This window comes from Chelmon rostratus, chromosome 20 (genome assembly GCF_017976325.1).
Source record: "Chelmon rostratus isolate fCheRos1 chromosome 20, fCheRos1.pri, whole genome shotgun sequence".
In the NCBI taxonomy this organism is placed as follows: domain Eukaryota; kingdom Metazoa; phylum Chordata; class Actinopteri; order Chaetodontiformes; family Chaetodontidae; genus Chelmon; species Chelmon rostratus.
Window position 1 is genome coordinate 22,523,635 of NC_055677.1, and position 23,534 is coordinate 22,547,168.

The 23,534-nt window shown below is 40.6% G+C and overlaps 1 protein-coding gene across 1 annotated transcript; it reads left to right on the forward strand.

Moving 5' to 3' along the window:
- The first annotated feature begins 1,043 nt into the window (after positions 1-1,043).
- Positions 1,044-18,812, forward strand: cnn3a (calponin 3, acidic a). The gene is made up of 7 exons (XM_041961344.1): positions 1,044-1,262; positions 12,565-12,686; positions 12,792-12,858; positions 13,331-13,468; positions 13,576-13,692; positions 14,055-14,201; positions 17,510-18,812. Exons 1-7 carry the CDS (start codon positions 1,206-1,208, stop codon positions 17,849-17,851), a joined length of 990 nt encoding a protein of 329 aa, XP_041817278.1. The 5' UTR covers positions 1,044-1,205; the 3' UTR covers positions 17,852-18,812.
- The last annotated feature ends 4,722 nt before the right edge of the window (positions 18,813-23,534 follow it).

The following is a 23,534-nucleotide window of genomic DNA, read 5'->3' on the forward strand; positions in this document are numbered from 1 at the left end:
GGGATACATTGGGCAGCTTGCACTGAATGGCATATTAGTTTCTTGATTACAAAATGACAAAATGTTAATGTGAACATTGGTTCCGAAAGAATTCTTTAGAAGTGTTCAGTGGGTACCAGTGTTTAAATTAAGTGATGTTCAAGCTTAGTGATGCCACACAGTAAACAGAAAGTATCCATCTAATCTCAACTTTGCCATTTGAACGACAGAGTTCACAGTTTCACTGGAGTGATAGAATGCTGGAGTGATGTGTTTCAGAACCTAGTGTCTACTTGACTGTAAGAGGAACCAAGTTTAAAAATGATTAAATACGTGATCAATGGGCAAGGGCCTCACCGTGGTCATACAATGCAAATTTAAATGTATTATTAGAACTGTAGAATTTTAAATCTTACTGGCTTGAATTGCTTAAGAGACTGTCTATAGTCTTTCCCACTCTGCAGAGGTGAGTGGAAGGCTGAGTTCTGAGTTTTGAGTCATGCTGAAATTGTACTGAACAATTTATATTGACCTAAGGAGAACATCTGTCTGCAGATACAACAGAATTATGTTCTGTCTCAGAATTATAGTCAAAATCTTCTATTGGAAACTTCAAGAAAATGATTTCACTTGAGCAAAGTGTACAAAAAAATGTATTTCCCTCTAAAAATGAATCATATTATTCATCTTCTCCTCATTTCTAATGGCATAGCACTGAACTTAATGAGCAATGGAAGCAGTTACTAAAGTCAGCAGAGTCAACAGAGTCTGCAGGTCAGCACAGATACATTCATGCAGTCACTTCATGGAAGCTCATTCTGCAATTTCCCAGCTTGGGATAAATAAAGTATATCTATTTATCTATCTATCTATTCATGTTGTCATGAATCAGTGTGTGCAAACTGTTACTGCAGACATTTGCATTAGTATTCACTAGTAACTGCAGTATGACAAATACTGTTAGAGGGCCAAGAGAGGGAGTATCGTACGGCTGCTCTGATTGGCTGTTGAGGCTACATCAACCATTTGACGACATGTTTTTTGCAGTCTGAGCCTGTCCTGCAGATGGTGGAGTGAGTCTCTGGTACTCTCTGGCGGAATACTTTCCTCCTCGTCTGGCTGTTTCAGGGGCCGAAGCGACCGCTGCTTGGAAGGACTCTGCACCGCTTTCTCCGCTCCACCGTCGCTCACAACAGTCTTTTGGGTTTACGTGCAAAAACGAGAAAATGGCACATTTTAATAAGGGGCCAGCCTACGGATTGTCTGCTGAAGTGAGGAGCAAAGTAAGTTTTCCAGTCCTGTCTGTACCTTTGTGTCTCAGAGGGAAACATCTGTCAGAGGGTTAGTAAACCTAACAAAGGCTGAGCTAACAGCGCTGTGTCCGTCAGGCTCTGGGAGCCCCTGGCCAAACCTTCCTACATTTACCAACTTCTGCAGCTTCTTTTCATTTCGCTCTGCTAAAAGATTCCTTAAACTTTCAACTTTAACTTCATCAACAGAAGAAGAGGAAAGGGACGTGAGCCAGGTTAGCAGACGGGATTTGAGCGGAGGATTGAGGTCTACCTGGGGGATTGGGTTCAGTCTGCAACAAATTAAAGTCCAGCTCCTACATTGAGACGGGGGTTGTCCAAACCCCCCGTGCGACTGCCAGCTAGTCAGCCGTGTGTAACGGGAATAGCCAGTAGACAGCAGGCCGTTAGGTTTGCCTCGATGATGGGAAACTAACTTTCCTTCCGCTCCTCTTTGTTTACCGAGTGGATCACAGGAGCGCTGTTGCAGCGTAGCCATGCGTAAAAAGTGTTGAAGGAGCTGATTGTGATGATGTGCTGCTCGGTACCGTTTGCCCTGTAGAGAATGTCTGAACATCCAGATCGTGCAGGGAGGAGCCGGGCCCCAGCCGCGGCTGTGTGGTGGCCCCCGGCCTGCGGATATCTGTTGATTCACTCACTCTGTTCTCTGTTTTCATGCGTTCTGCTGTTTTATAATCACGTTGCCACGTAGCAGTGGCGAGATTACAGACGCTCTCTATCATTAAAAGAGCAATCAAAGCAAGTGATGCAAGTGGAGGCCGCACTGCAAAATATGAAATAAATATGAAGAAACACAAATGAATGGTGTCTGTCACAGTTGTTATAGATAACTGCTGACTGTTGGGCTTGTAGGAAATGTCTGAAGGATAGCTCACCATCAGGTGCTCAACCTTCCCATCCTCTGCTCAGTGTGCACTGACATGCTGCATGTTCCTCACATACATCACATATAGATACAGCTCTGGCTAGGGAAGCTTATTTAACAAGAATGACTTTTTTTGCTGTCATTTGTGTTGTTTTTAAATGTTTTTCCATCACCACTGATTTCACCATAGTGTGAAATTTGGTCACAAGTAACAGCACATGTGTACTTTCACTGCAAAAGAGAAGTGAAGTAGCTGCAGATTGATTTGAAAAGTCAGTACTTCCTAACCAGGTTACAAATATGTGTAACCTTGACAACAATGAAGGAATTAAGTGATGTACACTGTGCTGGTTTCAAGTCTCTGCAAGTGGATATTTAAAAGGAACTCACCACCAAATCATTTCCTTTTGTTGGCATATGCTGTTGATACAGGTGATTTTTCCTGCAACACACATGTGTATAAAACTGCTGCTTCTGCTCAAAACTAGCTTGTATGTGTCTATGTTTCAGTCTAAAAGTTTGAGCTCTGTTTCCTACTGTACGTTGACACAGAGCTGGGCTGTGCGTGATATTTGCTCAGTGGCTGCACGGGGTATTGTGACTCCCGTGTTCATCAGGCGGCGCTCACTGGCCCAAAAAGCGTTTTTCTCATAGACAATCACTGGAGAAGGAGCAGCCACAAACCCCCTGAGATGACTTTTGTTGTTATCATACGTTAGGCCTGATAACATTTGGAAAGTCTTTGAGAGTAAATTGATTAAATTATTGTATTCCATTCCTGTGTGTGGAGGGCTAACAGTCAGCTGCTGGGCAGCAGAAGTCATGCTCTCAAGTGGCTCAACTGAAGGGGTCGAGCACGCTCAGCATGCTCTACGATCCCAAAAACTAGGAGGTGGCCCACAGAGGCTTTTTTTCCTTTGCTGCGTTTTACATTTGCTGGGAATGAGGGTTCTTCCAGAACTTGAGTCAAAGCCAAATCTACAGAAACACACTGCTATGGCCCTTGCATTCATGACAAGCATGTCAGTATAGTTATCTGCATATATTCTTCCAGCTAATTGAAGGCTTCAGCTGCTGTTCACCTGCTTACCTCTGCCCTTAAAGCTGCATCAGGCTGTATTGTATTGTATTGTATCAAAATTCCTATGGCATTGTAGCCAGAACCACAAATACAGACTGGAACAGAAATAGAAGACTTGTACTAAGTGATACAGAAGAATTGCCTGTTTGTGGTTATCCCATTTAAACTTTTAAAGTGTGTGTAAAGTCACTGTGGAAAATATTTTCCTCACAGGAAGTGACTCATCTGAACTTTCAGGAGTTGAACTGGCATTTTGAGAAATTAACTCTTTGGTCTCTGAACACAGATTAGATAATGGTACCAAAGTCATCTTTGTCCCAGAGTAGAAAGATACTGTGTTCTCTGTGGTAATCAAAGTTGGTACCATTGAAGTGCTTAGATTTTTTACAACCATATCTCCTCCTCTTGAAATTTCTTTCAAACTTTATACTCTTAGTGTTCCTCATTACTGCTATTTTTCCCCTAATGGTGCTGTTCTAATTTGTCTGATAATCAATGAACAAAAACATTCAGCAAGCAGCTCCTCCTTTTTGGTCACTGCTGACTATCACATCCACACGTTAAAATAAGCAATGTCAGCAGCCGCAGGTCACATCATCTTTCACTAATTCATGCTAACTCAATGAGTAACATGGCGACAGGCCAAAATGAGAGCCGTCTGTTGTCGGTTTGTGATCATTTGTGTGGTTAGAAGCTCCACACAGTAACGTGACTGTACATTTAGAGTGAACATTTAGAGTCTTTCTGTACTACAACTCTAACACAGTGTTTTCTGTGTAGAAAAAACATCAGCTGCATCATCATCATCACTCTCAGGAGTCACATTCTCCCGCTGAAACTTTTAGATAGATAGATAGATACTTTATTCATCTCCGAGGATTCATATCAGATCAATGATTTAATCATATAAACTCAAATAGTTTGGAATCAGAACTTTCAGTGTTTGGATCAGGTAGCTCAAACAGTGAAAAATAAGGTGTATCAGATTTAGTCGCTACACGTGTTATTAGATACGTTTAATCAAGATGCAAAGATTTTGCTGCTGTGTCATATATTTTTACTATGGACACTCACTTTCCAGTGTATTAGATACACCTGGCAGTCTATGCAATAAATCCTACCTTGATGAAGATTCAGATGTTCAGTTATTGGTGAAGCTGTTTTAGAGAGGTGAAATTGAGTGGTCAGAATAGTAGAAACACCTATCAGTACAATGTAATGCAGCTCAACAGCAGGGGCTATAAGAAAGACATCCCTACTATACACCACAGCAGTAAAAGATGAGTATAGCTGTTCATTTTTGATTTTGGTTCGTATACTTAGTACTGTCAGCTCAGCAAGGCTTTTTCTGGCCTTTTTGCCACAGTGCAGCTGAAGAGAGGCCGGTCGCTGCAGTGAGGACACAGCTTTTGTACATGGGCCATGTGCTCTGTCAGGTGAGCACCCCAGCTTAGCAAGACTGTCAGAGAGGCACAGGAAAGAGGATGGCCTCAGCCTCATTTTGTGATTTGGAAATGTCAGCAGGAGCACGCATGTAGAGTGTTGAGTGTTTAGAAAACATTGGAAATGAAGCTGTTTCGTTTCATACAAACTTTTGAAACAAACAATCTTTTTATCCATTCATATAAAGTGTCACAGTTATCTTAGAGCTGGGAACATTTACCCGACAGAAGTCTGAATCTTGAGGTTCAGATTCCCCTTATCTGTTTGGAGAAACTGTTTTCTAAATCTTTCTGGAAAGTGTAATGACTGAGTTTTCTTCCACGACTGCAGTCCCATAGTTCACTGCAGTGAAACCTCCTCTGTCACTCAGTACACATAAACAAAAGGGGGAGGACAGGCAGGGGCCCATCTGGGTTCCATTGCATAAAGTGTGATCAGTCGTGCATGCTCTTCTCCAAGCTGCATACATCACATTCCTGAAATTCTTCAGTGTAAACTTCTTGATCAGGACCCCATCCATCAGCCAACTATTTCTTTTTCACACTGCTTAGTTGGCATCACAGTGTTTTTAGCCTGGGTAGTGGACATTAGTTCCAGGTCTAAGTAAGTTGTCTTTCTCTATTATATGTTTTGAGGACATAAAACATGTTAAATGGAGAATAGATCTGTACAAATTACAGACATTGAGGATTAAAGAGTAATTTAGTGGAACAAATAGTTTTTTAAATATTAAATGCTTTAAAGCATCTAATTAATAGATACTGTTTTGCACTCAGAAAAAGATAACGGCTGAGAATAATGAACATGCAGTATTTGTCAACCTGTAATGTTATTGATACGGTAAGGAGCACTTTCATTCCAAGTTAAAAAAAACCCTTAGTGGTGGATTGGTGGCCTTGATTGGCGTCTGGCTGTCATATTAAGCAAATAGATCGTGTTTGTGTGTGTCAAAGTGGAAGTGTTGTGACTGATGGGAGGAAAACAACAGACCTGCTGACAGATGAGTCGTGTAACCTACCTTATTGTCATTTCTCATCACATTTGCGACTCATCGTACTTAAGAAGAGTTGTCATTTATATCAAAGTGGAGCGGTTCCCAGAAAAGGCTGAAAATCAAATTGCATCATTTTGAAATTGTTGTGACACAATGACTGAACGGACTGTAGGAGCAGGAGCTGTACGGGAGCAAGCTTTTAAGAACCGAGCTTGACCACAATTAAAGAGCAATCCAACAAGTGTTGCCTCACTGCCCTCTGGCTCACAGTTTCATGCACAGCCAGCATCACTAATGGTCAGTGATGACATCTCTGAATTACTGCAGCAAGGTGAGAAGTTCAAGCACGTGAAGACAGAGGAGAATCATGGGAAAAAAACACATTTTCAGGTGCTGTTAAATTATGCCATTAAGAACATAAACAAGTCACACTTATGCAAATAAACATAAAAAATATCCTGTCCTCATGAATAAAATTAAGAGTAGTTGAGGAACTTGTTAGATCATTTATTATGAGACTGGGTTCAAATCTAAAGCTCCTTTTACAGAAGCTGTTGGACCCACCTTTGTGTGTGGCTGTTCAGAACAGCCAGAAACACTTCTGATTTCAAAAACTACTTCTGTTCTGTTTCAGTGTAATCTGACCGTTGTTGTAGTGTTGTTGTTGTTTCTACATCTGATATTTGTCACTAGGTGTTTAGATTTGTCCTCCCACCTATGGAAAGTTAAGTCTTAATAGCAAAGCAGTGGCAGTGATCAGTATTGTCCTGAGTGCTGCCCTCATTCTGCACTGTCAATGAGATGCTTCCAATTTAGACTTGCAGGAAAGACTGTGTTCCTGAAGCTATTGTTCAGCTTCAGAAGGATAACACATGTTTAGCAAGCTAGACTGCATGTTTCATTGCGACGGTCTTCGTGAGATAGTTTAGTTGATCTTATCACAGCAATCTGTCCTGCTTTCTTTGTACTCTCAATATGATGAATCGTGCAAATGGGGACACACTGTCAGTCTCTCCTCAAAGGCATTCATTGTGTCATGCACACACAAAGTGAGGGAAGCTGTGTGGGGAATAAAAACAGTGCTTGAGAGAGAAGGTGAAACTGTCTTACATGGCCAGTCTCTACGTGAAGTATTGATGGGGATTCCACCTCTTTTTACAGAGATTAGTCATTTGGCTCAGCTTTTGGCTCCTAAATGGCTCTTAATTTAGTACCAGCAACTTACAATTCTGCCAATTTCAGCTTTGTTTTGATGTATGATTGGTACTGTATGTGCGCACATAAGTCACTTCAACTATTCCGTGTAATTATAGTTAACCTTATCATTTCAAGAATAGTGTAATTTGACATTATGTTTGGTATAAACACCTTAGCACTTCCATACAGTATTTCCATTGCAGAATTGTCTGACGTTGATTACTCACCATAATGGTCTCCATGAAGCCCACTAAACCACGATGAGATCGATGATGGGAGTAGAGGCGCACTATTTGGCATGTGTATAAAAGTGCCAGATCTGACTACACATCATGTGCCGACTAGCATGTTTAAAACTGTCTGAGTCAGGGAGGACTCAAGCAGATGCAGCTGTGCAGAATAGGGTTGGGCAGTAAAACGGTATCCAGGGGTATTTGAAAACATATGCACAATGTGCCCATATACATAATGAGCTCCTTAATAGCATTTTTCTAGTGCCTGTGTGGTTGAAGATGCTATGAAAGTGATGACAGAACCTTTTGTAAACAATGTAATCTGTCAAAAAATAACTTGTCAAAAAAGACAACTATTTAGAAGCGACCATAATTGCGCGTCACATGACAGCTTCTCCTCAGAAAGGAGAATTAGAAAAAACAGATTAGAAGCAAGTCAGTCCCAAAAAATGCAACTGCTGCAGTTTGCCAGAACAGCAGGAAAAATTGTCAGTCCGTTACGTGTCCTGCTCAAACCTGAAAGTAAATATGCTTGTTATTTTCTGGTAAAAAACTTTAATTGGCTTAAAGAATAGCCGAACATTGCCGTGTTTAGGACACACTTCTTCTGCCCATTTTCATTACTGCCATTTTTGTTATTACTGCTGTTAACATTTGATAAGCCTACTTTATGCAGTAGGCTGTGCTTTTAATTGAATTTGTTTGTACTGGATTGTAGCCAAAGACAGTTCATTCGTTAATTTCATTCGTTCATTATGATTCATTGAGAGATGAATTGATAAAGAAAAAGATGATTAGTTGCAGCCCTATATCTATTCCCCTTCACTCCTGAAAATTGTCCTCTGTGTTGATGACATGGCTCATCTCAGCATAGTATGTTTCTGAAACTCAGAGTGGTTATATATTAATGAACAGCAGCCTCTCTGTTTGCTCAGCCTTGGCTCAGTACTCAGCCGTTTATATGCTTTGACAAATGGCAATCAGCTTAATGCTGATTAACCACTGTGTGCTTTAACCTCAGTCACCCTGATTGGACCATGTGGAACTGAATTCTTGAAGAAAACCATTTCAGACTACATAACCTCTGATTGTGCATTCTTGTGAGTGTGTTGGACAGAAGCACTGGCTTTGCTGAGCCTATTTTCCAAATGTGTGCAGTTTTGTGCTCTCATCAGGAAATGCTTTTTGGTACAGAGATGAAAAGGGGATGGACCTTCCAGATTTTTCCATCAGAAGCTCCGTTTAATGGTTCCATCAAGATAGTAAGATCCCCTTTTCCGATGCCTGAATTTTTTTATGAGAATAGTGGGCGGTGTCCTTCAAAAAACTCTGGTGGGAGGATGGATAACCATCTAATCATTCATTGGCTTTTCAATGGGGTTCCTCTGCCTTGTCAAACTCCACAGATACAATACAATATATGACATGGCTTTCAGCCCTGATATTAAGATGAACAAACACTGAACTCTAACCTTAACAAACACTGAACTCTAATCGTAACACAATAGTGGTTCAACCTAAAGCTGCATTTCTTGTTGTAAACACAGTAGTGGTACTGGGCTGGTCGTTTTGATTGGAAGCAATCGGTCAGTGAATCATATACATATATGTACCCTTGTTTTTCGCGGGGGTTACGTTCCAAAAAGAACCCGTGATAGGCAAAATCCGTGTAGTAGAAACCTTTTTTTTTTTTTTTACAATTATTATACAATTAAATACTCTATTATACATTGAAAAGAAAGAACAAACCATTTTACAGGCTCAAGCATTTGTTTCACAAATAAAAGTACTTTAGAAACGTTTTTTTCAACAAGTAACTTCTGTACTGTACTGTCAAATAATAATTTTAATCATCAATGTGAACAGAAGGCTTCAAATTGCGGAGATTAGCACCGCCCACCGCGACCCGAGTAATTTGATTAAACGGGAGAAAATTAAAAATGATTATGAAAAAAATACAAAGTACAGTCGGGCAAATAGTGACTCAGGTGTATTTCGCTGCTCTTCAGACTGAGCCGCTGCATCCTGACTCTGCTCTGCAGTGTTTTCTTCTTTTGAAGCCCGCGGTGCAGGTGTGTTTGTTCGGGAGAAGAACATAGTGATAGGCAAAACTCGAAATTGCAAGAGAATTTGCACGTACGTAATGTAAATTTGGCAAGCTGACTTTTTAGCCGCAGAACACAATGCACGAAGCAAATCCGTGAAGTAGCGAAACCGTGAAAAGTAAACCGCGTTATAGCGAGGGATCACTGTATGTATATATATAGATAGATATAGATATTATATATATATTTTTTTGTTGGTCAGACAAAACAGGACATTTGGAGAGGTCAACTGAAAAGAAAAATATATTTGGTTTTCCTGTGGTTTCTCCCCTCTTGTGAAAGTCTTCCTGCGTAAAACATCTGGGAATAATTTTACCAATGAGGTATAAAACTATGCAACTATGATGGGCAAGTACTCAGCCCAATTGGGGTGTCTATGAACATATGTAGTACTGTATATAGAGCTGTATATAGAATACGTTTGGTGTGTTTGACACTTGATCAAATTGAAGATGCAGTACTAAATGCTTTCACTTTGGGCATCTGATACCATGGGATGATACTCCTTTTTTACAAATTTCACACATCAAATCATTAATCAGTTTTTAAAAAACCAAACCAGTAGATTACTTGATAAAAAACAGTAGTTTCTGGTGTATTTATAACAATTTAACAAATATAGTTGTTTGTATACTTGTCTCCTCAAGAGCCCCAAGAGCCTGTCACATCTGCCAACCATAGGAAACAAATGTTAGAAATATGCCTAGAATTCTTTGCGAGAGCGTGTTCCTAAAACATGTTGATTTTAGTGACCCTATAACCTTTTCCCACTGTTAAAGTTTGCCAAGCTGTATATCAAATGTCTGTTAACTACCCAGGACAATGTAAATCTTCCATTGTGGACGTGGCTGCTAGGAATTGTAGTCAGAAGGTCATTGTTGCCTGAACCCACTGGTGTATAGCAGAGGTGATGGACTTGTTAAGGAGTCTTCTTGGGCTTGGTTGGCCTAGGGGTCTCCTGAAGCAGTGGACAGGAGGCCAGAAAGGTTGCAGCTTTGGTGGTAACCAAAGCAAAAACCCAGATGTGGGAGCAGCTTCCATTGGCTTTGTAGAAGGACTTCTTGTTGGCTTCAAGGAAAACCTCAATGAAAACCGTTAGATGAAGGTAAACCAGGGCTTGGCTTTGGCTGAGTTCTGTAGGGGAGCAAAACAGCTGACCCTAACTGGGGATATTGTTTAGCGGTGGAAAGAGGAACTCCTGTTTTGTGGACTTTGAGAAGGCTCATGACTGTGTCCCCCAGGGAGTCCTGTTGGGGGTACTGCAGAAATTAAGGGTACCATGGCCATTGGTATGAGCCAACCAGCCTATATAATTAAAATGAGAACTATGTCTGTAATCCTGGCACAAAGTTTTGACATGTTTCCAGTGGGTGTTGGCCTCCACCAGGGTTGGGATTGGGCCCCCCAGAATCGCATCTCTGCTCTTTGCAGATGATGGGACTTTTTTGACTTCAACAGACCATGACCTTCAGCACGCACTGGGGTGGTTTGTAGCGGAGTGTGAAGCCCTTGGTCCCCTTGCTTTTGATTTACCATTCAATCTATGATCCAGCTCTCGCCTATGTTTGTGTGCTTTGGATAGTGAGTAAAGAAAATTGTAGAAAATTGAAAATCCAGATTGTGGATACAAGCAGCCAAATGTGTGTGGCTGGGCTTACCCTAAGAGATGTGTGAGGATCTCAGACATTTTAAGGGAGTAGATCCACTGCTCCTTTGTGTTGAAAGGAACCAGTTGAGGTGATCTGGGCATCTGATTAGAATGCACCCTGGGCACCCCTTTTTGGAGGTTTTCTGTGTATGCTGGCAGGAGACCCAGAAATCCCTGGGAGAATTATACTGCATATCTTGTCTTGCCTGAAAATACCTCAGAATCCTCCAGGAGGAACTGGAAATGTTGCAATGTTGCTGGGGAGAGGGACATCTGAGCTATTGGCTGCTGCCACCGTGGCACATCCCAGTTAAGTCAAAGAAAATGGATGGGTGGTTCCGAACAGTGTTCTTTCCTTTCATCAGACTATGTCCCAGTCCTTTTTCTTAAAGTGGCTACACTCAATACAGTGTAAATAAAAATGCGTCAAATAATGATGTGTAACAATTGTCCTGCATTTGGGTCCAGCCTCTTGCTTCTCTGCACCCACATACATACCTGTGAATGTTCTATGACACAGTAGGAAACAGCAGACACAGAGACTACCTGGTGAACATTTTGCATCTAGCAGCTAAAGATGCAGATATATCCATTGTGAGTTAATACAGAGCAAAAACAGTGCTAAATGAGAGTGTATATTGGACTTTAATTCATCAGGTGGACACAAACACCACTCCAAATGAATGGTAATGTTGCTCCATAACTGCTGGATGTGTAAATAAGCAACTGTTTGCTAACAAGGTCACAACACAAACTTAGATTGTGATGATGATGATGTTGTGTTCACAGCTTGTTTCTGCTGCCCCCTAGTGTTGGTAAAAAAAGCTAAAACGAAAGGCAGAACTCTAAGGACAGCAGCAGGCTATGGCAGAGCTTTCAATTAATAACTAATTGCAAAACAAATAATGTCACCCCAGATACCGAACCTAACCGACCTTATGAGCCAAATAACTTTAATTGCTTGGTTGATACTAAAGCAGACCCACGTCCTTGTTTTGTTCTAGTTTATTAGTTTTTAGTTATTTTTAGTCAGGGAACATGAGGTAAAAAAAGCAACCTTCAGTTGCTTTGACATCTGTTATTATGAAGATGGTTAAACACCTTGTATATAACCATCTTCCAACTGTTGTTGTAGAACCTAGTCAGTTCACAAATAGAGCTAACTGGTCTGTTAGCAGTTTAATGCAGTTTAATTGTGCTGCACTCTTTTGCACATTTTTCAACACCCAAAGGCCCCTAACACATATCCAAGTCTTTTGATTGTCGATTATATTTCAGCTTGTAATACTATTCTTCCATGCAGGGTGTAGGACAACTTCTTTCATATGGGAGCTGAACAGTCCCTGTGTCACTGGGCCTCTTTGTCATAGAGTATGCAGGGGGTCAAACTTAACAACAAAGTCTCTAAATCCCTAACCATTAGCACTGGGGCTCCACAGCAGTGTGCACTGTCCCACTCCTGTACTCCTCGAACACAAATAATTGTATTCACACTCAAATTCTGTTAGGATGCAGAGTATGAAATATATCACTTAACTTGTGTCACATGCGAAAGATTTCTGGGGGTTGAAGAACTCAAAATTCACATACCTCTCGTTATCAGGTAGAGCTGCAGTGCAGCTTAAACGTAGTAGTTCTCACTCAAATTTATAGATTTTCTTCCAAAATGACTGAATGATACAAACTTAACATGTTGTTTTATCTTTCAGATTGCTCAGAAATATGACCCACAAAAGGAGGAGGAGCTCCGGTTCTGGATTGAGGAGGTAACAGGGATGCCTATTGGAGAGAACTTCCAGCAAGGCTTGAAGGATGGAGTCATTCTCTGCGAGTAAGTTCTCTCTTCTGTGTTTGTGTGTGTGTGTGTACTTTATTCTCCATAGTTATTAGATCACATTATGTTTTGATACATGTTATGTTTTCTTTGCACTCTTAGACTGATTAATAAGCTGCAACCTGGTTCAGTAAAGAAAATCAACCTTTCACAACTGAACTGGCACAAGGTAAGACCTGCTCTGAGTTGGAAACAGTGCAGGGCTTTCATATTTTCTGCTGATAACAAAAAGTCATTTTAACCTGGAGTTTGGGACGTAACACATAAATGCAAGTCTGTAACAGTTAAACTCTTGTCAGACGAGTTCACACAATGCTGACTAATCCCATCACTGCCAGATATAGATCTCTGCATTTCGCAGCTTTTCAATTGGGCGTCTGTGGTGACATTCCTGAGCTGGCACACCAGTAGTGCTGCTTTTTAAATCGACCAGCAAGGACTTTTTTCACATAGCTGAAAGGAGTAGACGTCATAAGCACATCAACAGTGTTTGTGTAATTACTCTCACTGCCAAAAGGGCTACAGCTCCTTCAAGACAGCTCACAGGCTCTGAGGAAAAGTGGACTCATTCAGGAAGCTGGTTTTGTTGGAGTCCCTGTCCCAGCACCCATCACTCCTTCCTTTTCTGTTGCTCTCTGCAGCTGGAAAACCTTGGGAATTTCATCAAAGCTATCCTGGCCTATGGCTTAAAGCCCAATGACATCTTTGAGGCCAATGACCTGTTTGAAAATGGGAACATGACTCAAGTACAGACCACACTGCTTGCACTGGCCAGCATGGTGAGTGAACACACAGCACAGAGGGTTATTGTCAACTGAGGAACACATTTTCTGTTGTTATAGGAAGCAAATCAGATGTCCTTTCACCAGCATATCCTCTCCATTAGGCAAAGACCAAAGGTATGGACACAAAGATCGATATTGGGGTGAAATATGCAGACAAACAAGCTCGACATTTTGATGATGAGAAGATCAAGGCTGGTCAGTGTGTCATTGGACTGCAGGTAACTATGATTGGTGATAAAGTGGTTCTGAGGGCCAGCACATGAACTGATGTCTTTAGGCTGATGTTTGTTTGTAGTTTTACATATACAGTAAGCGCTTCAGTGCTGGAGGAATATAGAGATTCTGCATTTTTCCTACAGAGTTTTATTTCTCCTGCAGTGAAGCAATCATGACATGCTGAAACTAGAAGATACATTGCTGCACTTGAATAAAGAAACAGTTCCTTCAAAATTGATACACTGAAAGCGATGCAGGTTTCAATACCTTCATTTGAAATGTTCACTTTGGGTTTATTTTAAACAGGTCACACTGATATGTGACTGGATTTGGTGAGATCCTATTGCTGACTTTTTGTCCACAGATGGGGACAAACAAGTGTGCGAGTCAGGCTGGAATGACTGCTTACGGAACCAGAAGACATCTGTATGATCCAAAGACTCAGACTGACAAGCCCTACGACCAGACCACCATCAGCCTGCAGATGGGAACCAACAAAGGAGCCAGCCAGGTTAAAACACACTCCTCTTTGAATGCTGCTCTTATTGGATCTTTTTATTTTTGAATTCCACACCAAAACCAGCAATTCTATATGTAACATGACTAACAAATATATATATCCAAAGTGGGGGCACTGCTTAGTGGGTTACTGAAATGGTAAAACCATGTACTTTATTCTGGAAATGGCACTGCAGTATTTAGACAGGGTCATTTTATCCAAGGCCAGGTTTTGAGATCTCTGTCTCAGAGATTTCTGCAGCACTGAAAAAATATGTGCAGGGACTCATCAGCCTCATCTACTCTGGATAATCCACAGAACATGCTGACAGTTTTTAAGGGACTGTTTCCTCAGCAGAAAGTAGTTCCAGTGAAAATTGTTAGTACCCGGATATTGAGGCTGACATTTGCCCTGTGTCGGTGGAGCTGTGTTGTTTCAGACCACTGTGACATGAAATATGATCCAGAAAGCCCAGCTGGAATAATGGATCCATGAATACGAAGGCTAATCAGACCCCATACGTGTGTGTGATAGGCCGCTGCAGCGACTTGCTGTGCACATAACATTTGTAGTCAGGTTCTCAGGTGAGTACCGGGAGATGATGTTTGGCACTCACCCCAAACAAAGTGTTGTCTTCATAAACGCAGTCGTCCTCACTGTCCACCTTGATGTCTTCCTCACCGTCCTCTGCTGCATGGTAGTTGTTGAAGATGCACCCTCCAGTGTCTGGTTGAGCCTCAGATTAGTAGTCTTTATCCAGAGGTCGACAGCTGACGTCTCTGCGTTCATCTTTGACAGGTGAATGTGCATCAGGGCTAGTATGTGAGCGCTGTACTGTTTTAAATGTTGGGATGTGAGACTCTCCTCTCACATGCTGCCTTGCTGAAAGGCTGTGGAAGAGACAGTTTAACCACCTTGTTGATGTTGGATTAACAATGTGGATTGCTTGTATTTACTGTTTGGACCAAGTCATACACAGAGGACACTGCCAAGTGTTTTCCTGCTTGCTGTAAATGCATCTACTCTGTCACAGTGGAGTTTCTCAAGTTGCAAGGTGTTTTTTGTGATGTCCTCTGATCCGTCAACAGCAGCCCCCAATATTCTGGGAACTACAGCTTTGCTTTAAACACCCCACTGATATGAATAATATGCACCTCTGACATTCGCTTCAGTATCTTCAGTGTGCGTGCCTCGACTTATGAAATGAAGGGAAAAACATTACACGTAGATTTCGGTTGTTCTTCATTCAACTTGTTGTGGGTGACAGGATTTTTCATTTAGACTAGCTTGTTTGTTAACAATAGCTTGTGCTACATTTGTATGCTCCTTACTCTTTTTGTATTTATCAAATAACGGAGGATTGAAATACTTCAAGCTTTTATAAAACACACCGGTTATGTCAGCTAGAATGACATATCTGTCTTTCATCATCAGCTTCATCAGCCATGGCACATGTTGAAACCACTTTTCAGATAAACGTCTTTTCTTCTCCTCGGGTTCAGTTTGATGTTTTTTTGTAGGTGGCTGAATGTGAAAGTATTAATTAGTATTAATGTCTCTTATTTTTGGGACATCATACAAAGCAGGTTACTTCATTGGGATAAATGTGTTGACAAGAAACACGTGTAGACGATAAATGTTTATCCGTTGCCGTTGCTGCCTTCTTCTTCTTCTGTTGAGATAAAGGGTGGTTGGCATCCATAAGTATGGCATTACTGCCATCTACTGGAATGTAACAGCTTCATAGTGCAAACTATTTACAGCGTCCACCCAGAGTGATCCCATTCATGCAGCCTGTCCCCTCACAGAGCTCAGGGAGGACAGAAACCTCCTGTGAAGCAGAAAGGCAAAAGCTCGCTTGATCTTGATTTTCAGTATGAATACAGACCGTGAAAGCGGGGCCTCATGATCCTTCTGACTTTTTGGGTTTTAAGCAGGAGGTGTCAGAAAAGTGACCACAGGGATAACTGGCTTGTGGCAGCCAAGCGTTCATATCATTGTGAAGCAGAATTCACCAAGCGTTGGATTGTTCACCCACTCACAACTCACTCACTTGTGCTAAATCACAACAAAAGCTGTCTCATGACGTACAGAAAACGATGGGTGATATGACAAAGAAAGCATGACATACAAGGTAAAAGATATACCACTTAGAGTATAACACTGTTTGCTAGTTTCACTTATTGTGTTATTATTTGCAGTCTATACAGCATGTAAATTGCTACCCTTTTAAGCTTAATTGTAAATACTTTATGGCTTTTAAATTTTGTCACTTTATATTTACATTTGAGCCATTTGCCTGTTAATGATCTGTTCATATGATCCTTAATCGCAAAGCTCTTTGTAAAGTTTCATAGTGAGCCCAGCAATCAGTAAATCAAATGCTCTGACAAAAAAAGAAAAACATCACGTGTGAGCTGACAGACTGGTTCAGCAGCTAACCCAGTAGCACAAACCAAACACCTAAAGCAGGCCTGGCAGCGACTGTAGCTGATCCACAAGAATCTGACTGACTGAACATTTGAGACAGCTGTTTTGCTTGTGTTTATAAGACATTGCCATTTAACAGAGTTATTAATTTAAGGATTTGTTAAAAGAGCTGGTGTTTAATCACCACTCCTCTGCTCAATGCTCTCTAGGACTCGTCCTCCAGCAGTTGTCAGGCAGTGTGCCTTCATGTGTTTTGGGGGAGTGACTTTGGAGGGAGGCGTAAAGGGAGGAGATGGGATTTTTCATTTGTATACATTCAAAATCCAATTTATTCTTCATTGTTTGCAACTCCAGATTTAATCATGATGATTGAGCTATCACTGTAATGATTGGTTACAGTTGTATGTCATAAATTAATGGTATGGGCACTATAAGTAGGCAAAGCTGTGCACAATGGTGGCACATAATAACAGCTGTTCTGATGCTGTTGGAAACCTCGCTGCTGAAACACAATTAGTTAAATCCCACTGTTTCTTCTGTGCTGCTCTTCTCATTGACCGAGTGGTGATGTCAATGTGAACAGATGATTTAGGGTGTTTCTACATCCATTTTGTGGGAGCGGAAATTAAGCTTATGGATGTGCACTGTGTTATGCAATGAGTAGTTTATAAAACAAAATCATAAATCTGCTGAAAAGAGTATGAAAAATTATTTTTAATCACTAACCTTGATTGGTGTGAATGATGGATAAGGCATTATTGATGGATCATTAACATCCCAATTGGGAACCTTCTTAAATGCATTCATGTACATAAATTTGTCAAATCAGAACTGAGATTTCAATTAAGATGGGAATGTGTCTTTATCATGTTGTAAAATTTCTGCTGCAGGCGGGCATGTCAGCACCTGGTACCCGCAGGGACATCTTTGACCAGAAGGTGGCACTGCAGCCGCTTGACAACTCCACCATCTCCCTCCAGATGGGCACCAACAAAGTGGCATCTCAGAGGGGTATGAGCGTGTACGGTCTGGGCCGACAGGTCTATGACCCCAAATACTGTGCCCCCCCAACAGAGCCAGTCATCCACACTAACGGCAGCCAGGGTACCGGCACCAACGGCTCAGAGATCAGCGACAGTGACTATCAGGCTGAGTTCCAGGAGGACGAGTACCATGGAGGTTACCATGACGACTACAGTTCCCATTACAATGATCAGGGCATTGACTATTAATGGAGACCTTCATCTCCAGAGCAGTATTAACAAGTGTATTTTATCAACTAGACAAGAGAGCAAATCTTTGCTGTCCTCACTAGTCTTTTTCTTCTCTCAAAGCATAAAATGAAATGTTGCCCTGAATGCTTTCCTTCTTCACCTAGACTCTTTGATCTGAGCAGCAAAGGTTGCAAGAAGTTGTAGTAGCACAGAATAATGAGATACAGTGATGAAAATATTTTTTAAGCTTAAGAGCATTCCTTTTAATACCCACTTTTTAAAACATGCCTTAATGATGGAACACTAAAGTAGCGATAACTTTGTGGATCAGTGGTGTAGCTTCAGGTGAAACTGCTACAGTCCAATGTTTGTATTCCTGGACTGAAGCTGTTCTCATGATCCATGTGAAAAGAATTCCCTTATATATGCTCTCACACAATAGGCAGATTTATGGTCTTCCCTCTGTGGTCTGTTTGTTTTCATACACCCAGCCACAGATTGTGACGCAAACATCCCTTAAAGGTTTTGTACTACATTTGATCACTACTTTTTCCCCTTATAAGCATGATGGCTATTCATATAGTACAGATGGTCAAACCCAAGCAAACTCTATTTCAAAGCTAGGCTTCCTTGTTCCGTCACATTACATATATTTTCATATTGTTTGTCTTTTATTCCCAAACTGTATTTATTGCAATGACTCTCATTATAAAACAGTCCACTGTTATGCATAGGGTCCGTAAAGAATATGGTATGTTATAAATAAAGCCTCAAATTCTTCAATTCTGGAAGCCTGTCTGCACGCTACTGTTCCAAACATATCACATGTCCAGTCACAAGAATGTCCTACGTTCATCGCTACAGTCACAGTTGCTACAACTTGTTAACATAAAAGAGCATCCAAAGTCATTTCATGCTACGTTTTATAGAGTGGAAAGATTAAAGCTGGTGATTAATTTCTAATAACCAGCAGAAACACAGAGACTGATGAGAAACCGGCAAGAGCACTCTGAACAAAGTGGATTATACGTATCATGTATTGGCTCACTCAAGTTTATTTTGTTTTATCATGAGAAAGGCTTTAAGAATGTGTCTGGTGTTCTGTAATTTTCATTTTGTCAACAAATAACAAACCAATAATGAAAGGATCCAACCATAGCCTGTGGAAAACATGGATGTAGTCTCACTGGCATGAACGGAGAAAGAGAGCAGGTCGGAGGATGTGATGACCACACACTGCGTCAGTCTCTGACCTCTCAGCCACATGACTAGATTTGCACTCACTGCTTGTTGTTTTTCACAAACAGTGAGTACAGATCTAGTCATGTGGCTGTAGAGACGAAAACTGCTTGTACCAGACTGTAAACATGTGTGTTTCTGCTGTAAAGCTAGGCTTTTCAATATGGGCATCTATGGGGAGTGACTCGCTTTTGGAACCAGCCTCAAGTGGCCCTTCGAGTAGCTGCAGTTTTTGGCACTTCCATGCTGTCTTCATTTCTCAGCCACTGAGGTCGCACCTAGGATCCGACTAACATGCGTTGCCTGTTCATCCAAAGACTAATAAGTCTTATTCTACTAATTTAATTAATCCCAAAGGCAAACTGCAATGAAAAAGAAGCTAACTGACATATAACACAAAAAGCAAATGAGGTAAGTAATGAGGAGAATACATTAAAATCTGTTAAAAAAAATTAAGAACTAAAAGTAAAATCATAATCTCTATTATAAGTATGTATTAATTTGAATGTGCATGGCCCATTGGTCCACTATACATAAGTAGAGAAGTCAAGTAGATATTGCTGTACCTTAAGGATTGTCCCTATTAGTATATAAATATAAATTAACTTTACACCAAATATATTTTGTCACAGGTAGAGGTCTGTTCTCCTACTACATTTATATAAATTATGATGATTCTGCTGTGTTTTTTGGCACTTAGCTCGTTCCACATTTTTCAATGATAAACCTTCATCAAACTCAATTAGGACATTCACGCTATCATTCAGATTTTTGATAGCTTTGATACTTTCTGAAATATTCAGTGTTTTCCAGGAAATTTTCCTCATGAAAAATAATCAACAGAATGTTCAAATGTACATGTTTTCACAGTTTTCCATGCATTTTAACAGTTATCTAGTCATTCATACTTTCAGCTAGAAACAAACTTTCTTATTCTGTATCTCTCATTTTTGGTATTACTCAACTTTATAATCCCATTAAACCTTTTCAAAACATTCAGTCAGTCAGAAGACCTTTCAAACCCAATCATCTTCAACCACTTTCCATTCATTCATATATTAGCATCAAATTTCCATTCAAACTTAAAAACATTCATGACACTTGAGACTTTCTCAGATTAATTAACTGGTTTCCCATTCATACCAATAGGCCCATATTCACTTTTCCAACTCTTAGTCCTCAGTCCTTTCTCAGCTGACCAGAAGACTGATTTACAGTCTGAGGAGGACAGCTGGAGCTCCCATGCTAACGAAGTCCAGACTTTCCAGTCTGAGAGTGTTTCCAAAGACCACTCTGCTCTTATACTTTTAGGGTCTTGAGTCTCACTGAAAACCAAGACAAACCTACCAAAAACACAAAAATCTGAGGATGAGTTCAAACAGGATGGGTAACATGAGAGAAGCTGTTATGTGTGCACTGATTAGAGATTTTTCACGAGGAAGAAAAATGACCAGCTGTCTCTTTTTGCAGTGGTTGAACACCATCAGAATAAATCTCCACATTCAAACATATATGTCACCAATTTTGGTGAGAAACCAGTGTTACCAGCTGTGCCATTGACAGGTTGGTGCTGTAGCCGTCCACAGGACCAATAAAAATGATGCTGTGCACCATATATCTAAACTATTGGGTATAAAATCTTTCTGACATGTTTCTGGCCCCTGGCAGCATGCGTTGAGCAGGAGGATACCACCACCAGGGGTTCCTGCTTGCAACAAGTCAGGCCTGCAACACTGGTTGTGTTTTTATGCCTTCCCTTGAAGGACCCTCTGGTTGCTGTGGTTACCATGTTTTTTGGACTGTCTCTTGCGTTTTCACCCTGGATTCCGCAGTCCTGCACAAAGCAGCGATTATTCCTGAGCACCAGACGGATTGGGGTGGGGGTGTGTGAATGAATGCCATTACATTCTCATGAAGCCCATTGGCTGCTCGCTCTTTGTCTTCCACTTTCTGAAATCACTGGGTGCCTGACTGAAGCCATAGAACAGACACAAGCTTTTTTGATCCACTCTTCACAAAAGAAGGTGACTAAATTGAACCAGAGAGAGTGCCACTGCTCACTATACCATCACTTAAAAAAACCTGTTAATGGCTCTTCAAACAGTCATTATTTCATTTGACAGTAAACATGACTAACAGCATGGAAACTATACAAACTATTGAAAGCACTGAAAAAACTCTAAAGATAATTGTTTATGTTTGAAGCCTAAAGAGACAAAGCTTCTTTGGTGTCTTCTGATACATCTTTGAACTATGAATTTATAACACAAAGCTTTAGTAAGTGTAGTGTTGAGAGATGTGGGCATTAGACAGGGTTTAATGAAAGATGGTATCAGGTTACATTATGGGAAATGTAGGAACCAGTATTTTTGGAGCTGGACCCATTCTCTGAACTGAAACTCAGGATATGTGGCCAGCACAGATGAGCAGTCTGTTTGAATCTGTCTCTCTTATTTTGACCTAACAGTCTGTAGCGAGTGACACATCCTCCATGCTTATGTCATTTTTAGTCTATGCAGCTGAAGGCTATGGTATTGGTAGCTGGTTGCTGGTCAACATAACATTTTTCGCTATGATCAAAGTACTACGCTTATTTGACAGTCAGCTTACAACAACGAACATGCATGTTGACATTTTCATGGCCATTTTTCCTTTGCTGTTTTTCATGGATGTAATTCAATGGCTTGCTGCAGCTGAAGGATGATGTGATGTCCATCCTTAATCATGTTTATTAATGTAGTGTAGCTTCTTAAATACCTTCTGATTAAGACCATTAATGTCTCTCTTATGCCTGTGTCCAACACAAGAAAGATCTCTTCGCACTGTATCGACATCAGAAAACAAGAGTTACTTTAACCTGGCATGAACAGCGCTCACGACTCTGACTGACTCCGGGCAAAGAGACACTGGAAAGATCATTGCTAGCCTGTGTAGACACTACATGTCATCTGTGAAAGGTGCTTCACTGTTGCACTGCACAGCTATACAACATTAGAATCAATGTGGGAAACCCTATGTGCTTGTTTTGAAAATAAATTTGCATTCACAGTTGAATAATATACATGAATAATATACAGTGAGCCCCCTTTCTGTAAATTTGGGTTGCTGATGTAGGAATTAGATAAATTGGATCACCACACAATGATGACTGCTGTAAAAGTTTTACTGTATTGTGTTGCTGTAAATCAAACTTCGATGTATTTTGAGGGTTTTCAACATGTTAGCAATTCTAAAGAGTTTTTCCATTGCAAGCTACCATTGTGACAACACTGAGATACATTAATTGCATCTTGGAAAAGCCTGGACTGAAACCTGACCTGAGTGTCTACTTGGCGATTCCACTGGATTTTTCCCAGTGGAAAGTCAGAATGTCTGTCTTTCTGACATGTCTGGAATGCAGCGTGTGTCGGAATGATCTTTTGTTCACTCTTTTCAGTCTCTGCACCATGATGAACAGCTTCCTTTAGTTTAATGTAAAGGCATGCACTTTACAGTTACTATCTCAGTGACTCTTAAAGCGTGTGAACAGCTCGTGTCTGCTGTGAGGTTTGTTTTGCCTAGTTGTTGGACGTCATTCTTCATCCAGTGAGTTATTGTCTATTTCCAAAAATCCTGTTGAGAGGGTCAAATAGCTGCTTTTCAAAGGTTCTGAGGGAAGACTTCAAACATAAGATTCAGTGACATAAAATCATTTAACAGCAGCTCAGATATCAGTGATTTGCAGTTTGTCATAAACACATGCCAAAATAGTTACTGTTTCCTCAGACACTTTTCTCAGCCCATAAAATCTGATCTAAATATCTTGTTTACAGTCAGTGTAGGCCTCATCAGGGCCTCGTCCTCTGAACACCACAAGATGGCGACTGTAACACACAATCTGCACGAAGGACAATGTTCCTCTGGATTTCTATGTGTGTGTATATTAGCAGTCATCCTAAGATATATTTGATCACTAAAGTTCATGCGTGTGAGTGTGGAAAGAATGGAAGTTCATGCTCCGGGCAAAATGAGTGTGCTGTATATATTTTCTTGACAATTCACCAATTAGATTTTACAATTTCTGTGTAACCCTGAACTTTGTGTTGACAAATGTAAACTTTTGTGGCTCAGGGGGAGAGTGGCCGTCCACGATTCAGAAGGTCAATCCCAGGTCCCTGCAGTCTGTATGTCAAAGTGTCCTTTGGCAAGATGAACCCCAAAATGTTCCCCATGCTGCGCCTTTGGTTTGTGAGCAAAAATAAGATAAGATGACAGATAAAATAGAACTTTATTGATTCTACATCGGGTAAATGAAGATGTCACAGTGAACAGTAACAGCAAGAAAGAGATAGAAAAAGAACAAAATAAACAATAAAAAGCTATACAAAATAAAACTCAACTATATATATATATGCACATTATATAACAAAAGACTATTAAAATAATATTGCTTTGAATATTTGAATTGCACATGATATGGATA

Bases quoted from the DNA above. Each gene is read 5' to 3' on its own strand.
- cnn3a (XM_041961344.1), top strand. From the start codon at position 1,206: ATGGCACATTTTAATAAGGGGCCAGCCTACGGATTGTCTGCTGAAGTG. The intron at 1,263-12,564 runs GTAAGTTTTCCA...TTTATCTTTCAG, and splicing joins CTGCTGAAGTGAGGAGCAAA to ATTGCTCAGAAATATGACCC. The intron at 13,469-13,575 runs GTGAGTGAACAC...CCTCTCCATTAG, and splicing joins TGCTTGCACTGGCCAGCATG to GCAAAGACCAAAGGTATGGA.